At 40.3% G+C, this 11,152-nt stretch overlaps 1 protein-coding gene across 1 annotated transcript; it reads right to left on the reverse strand.

Moving 5' to 3' along the window:
* Positions 1-9,192: 9,192 nt before the first annotated feature.
* On the reverse strand, positions 9,193-10,110 carry LOC122910776 (olfactory receptor 7G2-like). The gene has a single exon (XM_044255405.1). The coding sequence runs from the start codon at positions 10,108-10,110 to the stop codon at positions 9,193-9,195; it is 918 nt and encodes a 305-aa protein (XP_044111340.1).
* Positions 10,111-11,152: the final 1,042 nt, after the last annotated feature.

An 11,152-nucleotide genomic window follows, 5' to 3' on the forward strand; every position in this document is an offset into this window, starting at 1 on the left:
GAACCTAAAGATACACGCAGACTGAAAGTGAAGGGGTGGAGAAGCATCTTTCATGCCAATGGGACTCAAAAGAAGGCTGGGGTAGCGATTCTCATATCAGATAAATAAGACTTCAAACTAAAGACTGTAGTCAGAGATACAGAAGGACACTACATAATCCTTAAAGGGACTATCCACCAAGATGATCTAACAATTGTAAATATCTATGCTCCCAATATGGGAGCAGCCAATTACTTAAGAAAACTGTTAATCAAGATAAAGAGTCATATTGATATGAATACACTAATCGTAGGAGATCTTAACACGCCTCTTTCAGAATTAGACAGATCATCGAAGCAGAAAATCAATAAAGAAACAAGAGCATTGAATGACACATTGGACCAGATGGACCTCATAGATATATACAGAACATTCCACCCTAAAACAGCAGAATACTCATTCTTCTCAAGTGCACACGGAACCTTCTCCAGAATAGACCACATACTGGGTCACAAATCAGGACTCAGCCGATACCAAAAGACTGAGATTATTCCCTGCATATTCTCAGATCACAATGCTTTGAAACTGGAGCTCAATCACAAGGAAAAGTTCCGAAGGAACTCAAACACCTGGAAGCTAAAGACCACCTTGCTTAAGAATGCTTGGATCAACCAGGAGATCAAAGAAGAACTGAAACAATTCATGGAAACCAATGAGAATGGAGACACTTCAGTCCAAAACCTATGGGATACAGCAAAGGCGGTCCTAAGGGGAAAATATATAGCCATCCAAGCCTTGCTCAAAAAAATTGAAAAATCCAGAACACACCAGCTGTCTCTACACCTTAAAGAACTGGAGAATCAACAACAAATCAAACCAACTCCACACATAAGAAAGGAAATCATCAAGATTAGAGCTGAGATCAATGAGGGAGAAACCAGAGATACAGTAGAACGTATCAATGAAACTAGAAGCTGGTTTTTTGAAAGAATCAATAAGATCGATAAGCCACTGGCTACACTAATCCGAAAGAAAAGAGAGAAATCCCAAATTCATAAAATTATGAATGAAAAGGGAGAGATCACAACTAACGCCAAGGAAGTGGAAACAATCATCAGAAGTTATTACAAACAGTTATATGCCAATAAGCTTAGCAACCTAGATGAAATGGATGCATTCCTGGAAAAATATAAACACCCAAAATTGAACCAGGAAGAAATCGACAACCTGAATAGACCGATATCTAATAACGAGATTGAAGCAGTGATCAAAAATCTCCCAAAAAACAAGAGCCCAGGACCTGACGGATTCCCTGGCGAATTCAACCAAACCTTCCAAGAAGAAATAACACCTATTCTCCTGAAGTTGTTTCAAAAAATTGAAGCAGAAGGAAAACTTCGAGACTCTTTCTATGAAGCCAGCATTACCCTGATCCCCAAACCAGGCAAAGACCATACCAAAAAGGAGAATTTCAGACCAATATCACTGATGAATATGGATGCTAAGATTCTCAACAAGATCCTAGCCAACAGGATCCAACAACACATTAAAAAGATTATCCACCATGATCAGGTGGGATTCATGCCTGGGCTACAAGGATGGTTCAACATTCGTAAATCAATCAATGTGATACAACAAATTAATATGAGAAGAGAGAAGAACCACATGGTCCTCTCAATTGATGCAGAAAAAGCATTTGACAAAATCCAACATCCGTTCCTGATTAAAACGCTTCAAAGTATAGGGATAGAGGGAACATTCCTGAACCTCATCAAATCTATCTATGAAAGACCCACAGCAAATATCATCCTCAATGGGAATAAGCTTGCAGCCTTCCCATTGAGATCAGGAACAAGACAAGGATGCCCACTCTCACCACTCTTGTTCAACATAGTATTAGAAGTCCTAGCAACAGCAATCAGACAACAGAAAGAAATAAAAGGTATCCAAATTGGTAATGAAGAAGTCAAACTCTCTCTCTTCGCAAATGACATGATTCTTTATATGGAAAACCCAAAAGACTCCACCCCCAAACTACTAGAACTCATACAGCAATTCAGCAACGTGGCAGGATACAAAGTCAATGTGCAGAAATCAGTAGCTTTCTTATACACTAACAATGAAAATACAGAAAGGGAAATTAGAGAATCGATTCCATTTACTATAGCACCAAGAACCATAAGATACCTGGGAATAAACCTAACTAAAGAGGTAAAGGATCTATACTTGAGGAACTATAGAACACTCATGAAAGAAATTGAAGAAGACACAAAAAGATGGAAGACCATTCCATGCTCTTGGATCGGAAGAATAAACATTGTTAAAATGTCTATACTGCCTAGAGCAATCTATACTTTTAATGCCATTCCGATCAAAATTCCACCGGCATTCTTCAAAGAGCTGGAGCAAATAATCCTAAAATTTGTATGGAATCAGAAGAGACCCTGAATCGCTAAAGAAATGTTGAAAAACAAAAATAAATCTGGCGGCATCACCTTACCTGATTTCAAGCTTTATTACAAAGCTGTGATTACCAAGACAGCATGGTACTGGCATAAAAACAGACACATAGACCAGTGGAACAGAGTAGAGAGCCCTGATATGGACCCTCAACTCTATGGTCAATTAATCTTTGACAAAACAGGAAAAATATACAGTGGAAAAAAGACAGTCTCTTCAATAAATGGTGCTGGGAAAACTGGACAGCTATATGTAGAAGAATGAAACTCGACCATTCTCTTACACTGTACACAAAGATCAACTCAAAATGGATAAAAGACCTCAACGTGAGACAGGACTCTATCAGAATCTTAGAGGTGAACATAGGCAGTAATCTCTTTGATATCAGCCACAGCAACTTCTTTCAAGATACGTCTCCAAAGGCAAAGGAAACAAAAGCGAAAATAAACTTCTGGGACTTCATCAAAATCAAAAGCTTCTGCACAGCAAAGGAAACAGTCAAAAAAACAAAGAGGCAACCCACGGAATGGGAGAAGATATTTGCAAATGACAGTACAGACAAAAGGTTGATATCCAGGGATCTATAATGAACTCCTCAAACTCAACCCACACGAAACAGACAAACACATCAAAAAATGGGCAGAAGATATGAACAGACACTTCTCCAATCAAGACATACAAATGGCTATCAGACACATGAAAAAATGCTCATCATCATTAGCCTTCAGGGAGATTCAAATTAAAACCACATTGAGATATCACCTTACACCAGTTAGAATGGCCAAAATTAACAAAACAGGAAACAACATGTGTTGGAGAGGATGTAGAGAAAGGGGAACCCTCTTACACTGTTGGTGGGAATGCAAGTTGGTGCAGCCTCTTTGGAGAACAGTGTGGAGATTCCTCAAGAAATTAAAAATGAGCTTCCCTACGACCCTGCAATTGCACTCCTGGGTATTTACCCCAAAGATACAGATGTCGTGAAAAGAAGGGCCATCTGTACCCCAATGTTTATAGCAGCAATGGCCACAGTCGCCAAACTATGGAAAGAACCAAGATGCCCTTCAACGGATGAATGGATAAGGAAGATGTGGTCCATATACACTATGGAGTATTATGCCTCCATCAGAAAGGACGAATATCCAACTTTTGTAGCAACATGGACGGGACTGGAAGAGTGAAATAAGTCAAGCAGAGAGAGTCAATTATCATATGGTTTCACTCATTTGTGGAGCATAACCAATAGCATGGAGGACAAGGGGCATTAGAGAGGAGTAGGGAATTTGGGTAAATTGGAAGGGGAGGTGAACCATGAGAGACTATGGACTCTGAAAAACAGTCTGAGGGGTTTGAAGTGGCGGGGGGGTGGGAGGTTGGGGTACCAGGTGGTGGGTATTATAGAGGGCACAGCTTGCATGGTGCACTGGGTGTGGTGAAAAAATAATGAATACTGTTTTTCTGAAAATAAATAAATTGGGGGAAAAAATTAAAAATAGCAATGCCATATGATCAAATATCTGGGTATTTACTTAAATAAAACAAAAATCCTGATTTGAAAAGAAAAAAAAAAACTCATATCCATTAAGAGGTTCATATCCCCATTATATAAGAAACTCATATAACTCAATACCAAAAACTCAAACAATTGGATTTTGTTTTTTAAAAAAGATGTTATTTATTTGGCAGAAAGGGCACAAGCAGGGGGAGTGACAGGCAGGGGGAGAGGGAGATGCAGGCTCCCTGCTGAGCAGAGAGCCCCAACATAGGGTTCAGCCCCAGGTCCCTGGGATAAAGACCTGAGCCAAAGACAGATGCTTTAACTGACTGAACAACCCAGATACCCCTCAGATAATCAGATGTTAAAATGGGCAAAGGAACCTATCAAAATCCTAGAGGAGAACATAAGCAGTTACTTCTTGGACATTGGCCACAGCAACGTCTTTCAAGACATGTCCCCAAAGGCAAAGGAAACAAAAGCAAAAATAAACTTTTGGAACTTCATTGAGATCCAAAGATTCTGCACAGCATAGGAAAGAGTCAATAAAACAAAGAGGCAACCCATGGAATATGAGAAGATATTTGCAAATGATACTACAGACAGAGGGATGATACTCAGGATCTATAAATAACTCCTCAACTCAACATTCAAAATGGGTATGTCAAAAAAAATGGGCTGAATGGATAAAGAAGATGTGGTATATATACACAATGGAATACTATGCAGCCATCAAAAGAAACGAAATCTTGCCATTTGCGACAACATGGATGGAACTAGAGTGTATCATGCTTAGCGAAATAAGTCAAGCGGAGAAAGACAACTATCATATGATCTCCCTGATATGAGGAAGTGGTGATGCAACATGGGGGCTTAAGTGGGTAGGAGAAGAATCCATGAAACAAGATGGGATAGGGAGGGAGACAAACCATAAGTGACTCTTAATCTCACGAAACAAACTGTGGGTTGCTGGGGGGAGGGGGGTTGGGAGAAGGGGTGTAGGGTTATGGACATTGGGGAGGGTATGTGCTTTTGGGTAAATTGGAAGGGGAGGTGAACCATGAGAGACTATGGACTCTGAAAAACAATCTGAGGGGTTTGAAGTGGCGGGGGGATGGGAGGTTGGGGTACCAGGTGGTAGGTATTATAGAGGGCACAGCTTGCATGGAGCACTGGGTGTGGTGAAAAAATAATGAATGCTGTTTTTCTGAAAAAAAATAAATTGGGGAAAAAACTCATAAAAAAAAAGATTAATAAAAAAAAATGGGCTGAAGACATGAATAGACACTTCTCCAAAGAAGACATACAAATGGCTAACAGATGCATGAAAAAATGTTCATCATCATTAGCCATCAGGGAGAGTCAAATTAAAACCACATTGAGATACCACCTTACACCAGTTAGAATGGCCAAAATTAACAAGACAGTAAACAAATGCTGGAGAGGATATGGAGAAAGGGGAACCCTCTTACACTGTTGGTGGGAATGCAAGTTGCTGCAGCCACTTCGGTAAACATTGTGGAGATTCCTTAAGAAATTAAAAATAGAGGGGCGCCTGGGTGGCTCAGTGGATTAAGCCGCTGCCTTCAGCTCAGGTCATGATCCCAGTGTCCTGGGATCGAGCCCCGCATCGGGCTCTCTGCTCAGCAGGGAGCCTGCTTCCCCTTCTATCTCTGCCTGCCTCTCTGCCTACTTGTGATCTTTCTCTCTGTCAAATAAATAAATAAAATCTTTAAAAAAAAAGAAATTAAAAATAGAGCTACTCTGTGACCCTGCAATTGCACTACTGGATATGTGCCCCAAAGATACAGATGCCGTGAAAAGAAGGGCCGTCTGTACCCCCAATGTTCATAGCAGCAATGGCCACAACCACCAAACTGTGGAAAGAACCAAGATGCCCTTCAACAGATGAATGGATAAAGAAGATTCGGTTCATATACACAATGGAATATTATGCCTCCATCAGAAAGGATGAATACCCAACTTCTGTATCAACATGGACGGGACTGGAGGAGATTATGCTGAGAGAAATAAGTCAAGCAGGGAAAGTCAGTTATTGTATGGTTTCACTTGTGGAGTATAAGGAATAACATGGAAGACATTGGGAGTTGGAGAGGAGAAGTGAGTTGGGAGAAGGAACCATGAGAGACTGTGGACTCTGAGAAACAAACAGAGGGTTGTGGAGGGGAGAGGGGTAGGGGGATGGGTAAGCCTGGTAGTGGGTATTAAGGAGGGCATGTATTGCATGGAGCACTAGGTGTGGTGCATAAACAATCTTGGAACACGGAAAAAAATTTTAAAAATGTAAATTTTAGGCTATGTGTATTTTGCCTCAATTTTAAAATAATAAATACCATATGATCTCACTTGTGTGGAATTTAAGAAACAAAACTGATGAACAGAAGTAGCAAAAAAGAAAGGCAAACCATAAAATGAGTTCTTACAATAAAGGACAAACTGAGGGTTGCTGGAGGGGAGGTGGGTTGGGGGTGGTTTAAATGGGTGGTGGATATTAAGGAGAGCACTCATTATGATGGGCACCAAGTGTTGTATGTAAGTGATGAATCACTATATTCTACTTCTGAAACTGGTACTACACTGTATGTTAACTAACTGGGATTTAAATAAAAACTTGAAATTAAAAATTTTTAAAAACGTAAAATAGGAAAAGGAGCTGAATAGACAGCTTCTTAAAAAAGACATAAAATTACCATCATGTACATAAAAAGGTTCTCAACATCACTAGACATCAGGGAAATGCAAATCAAAACCTCACTGAGATACTACTTTATACTTGTTTACATGTCTCTGTTAACCAGAGACAACAAATACCCATGAGTAGATTTAAAAAAGAACCATTTACACTATTTGTGGGATTGTAAACTGGTACAACTACTATGAAAAACAGTATAGCAGGTCCTTAAAACATTAAAAGTACTTACAAAGGAGACCCAAATAAATGTAAAGATTATTTTATTGTTGGATAGATATGCACAGCATCATAGAAATGTCAGTTTGCCTTAAATAGCTTTATAGGCTTAATGGAAATTCTGTAATGTTACTGTATTTGAGAGACTGATTTTAAGATTGTATGAAAGCAATGGAGAAAGAGCATTTGATTTGATGGCAAATGAGAACAGAGTAATTGCTTTCTTATCTATCAAGATTAATTATAGAGATTATAGAGATATAGTAAGTAAAATGGTCTGGTTCTGAATCAGAGTGAAAAATAGAACCAATGAAATGGGCACACATAGGAAGATTCTATTGAGGACAGAAGCAGTGGACAGTTTACTTATGACAATGTGGCATTTCAGGGGAAGGATGGTGCCATTCAACAAGTCTTTAGGTGGTAAGACTCTAAATATTGAAACAATACAAATTGCTTAGCAGGAAACTGGCATTATTAGAGTTCTTGTTAAGATTATCAGGATAATTGGGGTGCCTGGGTTGCTCAGTGGGTTAAAGCCGCTGCCTTCGGCTCGGGTCATGATCCCAGGGTCCTGGGATCGAGCCCGGTGTTGGGCTCTCCGCTCGGCAGGGAGCCTGCTTCCTCCTCTCTCTCTGCCTGCCTCTCTGCCTACTTGTGATCTCTCTCTCTGTCAAATAAATAAATAAAATCTTCAAAAAAGGAGATTATCAGGATAATTGGTAAAGGAAATAAGACCTCAAGTTTGCCAAATTCCTTGCCTTTCTCAAATTCACATAGGCTGTTTCCCTCATGCTGAAACTGAGAATGCTTTGCTTTAATCTCCACCTTTTTAAAAATAATTTTTAAATTTTGTTAATAAACATATAATTTATTATTAGCTCCAGGGGTACAGGTTTGTGAATCACCAGGTTTACACACTTCACAGCACTCACCATAGCACATACCCTCCCTAATGTCCATAACCCCATCACTCTCCCTACCCCTCTCCCCCTGGCAACCCTCAGTTTTTTTGTGTGAGATTAAGAGTCTCATGGTTTTTCTCCCTCCCTATCCCATCTTGTTTCATTTATTCTTTTCCTATGCCCAAACCCCCCACTTTGAATCTCCACTCCTCATATCCGGGAGATCATGTGATAGTTGTCTTTCTCTGATTGACTTATTTCGCTAAGCATAATACCCTCTAGTTCCATCCACGTCATTGCAAATGGCAAGATTTCTTTTTTTTTCCCAATTTATTTATTTTCAGAAAAACAGATGGCTGCATAGTATTCCATTGTGTATATATGCCACATCATCTTTATCCGTTCATCCGTTGATGGGCATCTAGGTTCTTTCCATAGTTTGGCTATTGTTTCCACCTCTTTTTAAAATATATTACTTTTTATTTTCTTCTAAAGATTTTATTTATTTATTTGAGAGAGAGAGAAAGAGTGAGCAAGAGAAAGCAGAGCACAAGCCAGGGGAGGGGCAGAGGGTGAGGGAGGAGCACACAACCCACTGAGCAGGGAGCCCAATATGGGACTCAGTCCCAGGACCTGGGGATTATGACCTGAGGTGAAGGCAGACATTAAATGCCCTACCTTTTATTTTTTTTTAAGATTTATTTTTATTTATTTGAGGAAGAGTGTGTGAATGTGAGAAGAGGTAGAGGGAGAGAATCCCCAAACTATTCCCCGCTGAGCACAGAGCCCTTTGTGGGGCTGGATTATATGACCCTGAGATCATGACTTGAGCTGAAATCAAGAGTTGGACTCTTAACTGACTGAGCCACCCAGGAACCTCTCTTTTTTAAATTACATATTTAAAGTGTACATAATGATGAATTGATACACATACATAATGGAATTATTACTGAGCAAGCTAATTAACGTACCCATCTCCTCACATAGACACATCTCACATCTCCTCACAAAGACACTTCATTCTAGTGTCTAGTCATTAAGAGCACATCAAATCTAGGCAAGTCCTCTGGCTATAATGACACCATGGTTTAGCACTTTCCCCACCCTCTCCTTCTGTCACTAACATTTTCTTGAGAACAGTTCCCCTAAAACAACCATATAAAGAATCCCTTACTCTGATTCTGCTTTGATGGTCCCCCCAAAATCAAGCTCACAGTGTCATATAAATTTTTAAAAACACCAAAGCTATAGAAACCAAAGTCAGTTTTCATACGTAAGTTGAACTCTGTTTATGGTGTTTAGCCACTGAAAGATAAAAACTTGCTGAGAGAAGGGTCAGACAATCTGACTCACCCAGTATTCTGTACTTCGACTCATTCTAGAAGCCCAAGAGCAAGGCAGATGACACAATAACAAGATGTTTCTCAGATGAGTTTCTTCAAGGCTCCCTTAATGTTCTTGTTCCTCAGGCTGTAGATAAAGGGGTTCAACATTGGAGGGACCACAGTGTACATCACGGAGGCACTTGCAGTATCCCTGGGAGAATGAGTAACTGCAGAACTAATGTACACCCCAAAAGCTGTCCCATAGAACAAAGAAACAACTGAGAGATGAGAACCACAGGTAGAAAAGGCTTTGTATTTCCCTCCAGCTGATGACATTCTTCGAGTGGAAGAGACAATTTGAATGTAAGAGAAAATAATCCCAAGGAGGGGGATACCACCCAATATGCTAGCTACTAAATACACCAGGATGTTATTGATGAGCGTATCAGAACAGGCGAGTTTGATGACCTGAGCAAGTTCACAGAAGAAGTGGGGAATTTCCAGGTCTGTGCAGAAGGAGAGTCGTAGTACCATCAGACTGTGGAGTAGGGCATCTGCAATGCTGATGGTCAGGGAGAGTAGAATCAGCAGGCCACAGAGGTAGGGGTTCATGATGACTGTGTACCTCAGTGGCTGGCAGATGGCCACATAGCGGTCATAAGCCATTGCTGCAAGGAGGAAGTTTTCCAAGCATGCAAAAAAGAGGACAAAACCAACCTGGGTGAGGCAACCTGTGTAACTGATGGATTTGCTCTGTCTTTGGATGTTCACCAGCATCTTGGGAATGGTGGTGGTGGTGAAGCAGATGTCAGTGAAGGCCAGGTGTGAGAGGAAGAAGTACATGGGTGTGTGGAGGTGGGAATCAGAGCTGATAACCAGGATGATGAGCAGGTTTCCAAGCACAGTGACCAGGTACATGGTCAGGAACAGTCCAAATAGAAGGGGCTGCCATTTTGGATCTTCTGTGAGACCCAGGAGGAGGAATTCTGCTACACCTGTTTGGTTTTCTGGCTCCATGTTCTTGATGAGACTGATGGTAATACAGAGGAGAGGATATGTAACAAGGATATGTACAAGGATCTCTTGTATATATACAATGGAATATTACTCACCCATCAGAAAGGATGAAATGAATACCCAACTTCTGCATCAACATGGATGAGACTAGAGGAGATTATGCTGAGTGAAATAAGTCAAGCAGAGAAAGTCAACTATCATGTGGTTTCACTTACTTGTGGAGCATAAGGAAAAACATGGAGGACATTAGGAGAAAGAAAGGAAAAGTGAATTGGGGGAAATTGGAGGGGGAGACGAACCATGAGAGACTGTGGACTCCAAGAAACAAACTGAGGATTTTAGAGGATTTTGGAGGAATGGGTGAGCCAGTGGTGGGTGTTAAGAGGGGCAAGTATTGCATGGAGCCCTGGGTGTTATACATAAACAATGAGTCTGGGAACACTACACTAATGATGTATGGTGAGTAACATAACATGATAAAAAAAAGAGAGAGAGAAAATCCTGATATGAATTGGATCATATTATTTTTTCTTTTTAAAAAAAGCTTTTATTTAAATTCCAGTTAGTTAAATACAGTGTAATATTAGTTTCAGGTATACAATATCATGATTAACACTTAACATACAACACCCAGTGCTCATCACAAAATTGAATATTATTAATCTTTTCCAGCGAACCAGGGTTGCTCAGTAGTTTAAGCATCTGCCTGGGAGCTTAGTGCCTGCGGAATATGAAGCACTTTTTATTTAGGATGATCGTGACAATTAGTTGAGAAAATAAGACCTTATTTTTAGGAATGCCTACCTCTTCCTGCTCCCAGGGACCCACAGACCCACCCACAGAAACATATGAAATAAATACATGAATACTTTTTGTTTGACCAACAGTCACATTTTTTCATATATTTTCAAGATTTTATTTATTAGAAAGAGAGACGAGAGCAGGGGGAGGAGCACAGGGAGAGGGACAAGCAGACTCCATGCTGAGACTTGAACCTGAAGCGGGGCTTGATCTCACCACCCTGAGATCATGACCTGAGCCA

Source organism: Neovison vison, chromosome 6 (assembly GCF_020171115.1).
Source record: "Neovison vison isolate M4711 chromosome 6, ASM_NN_V1, whole genome shotgun sequence".
NCBI lineage: Eukaryota > Metazoa > Chordata > Mammalia > Carnivora > Mustelidae > Neogale > Neogale vison.

What these genes read in the sequence shown, in the direction of transcription:
- LOC122910776 (XM_044255405.1), bottom strand. Translation starts at nt 10,110, where the DNA reads ATGGAGCCAGAAAACCAAACAGGTGTAGCAGAATTCCTCCTCCTGGGT.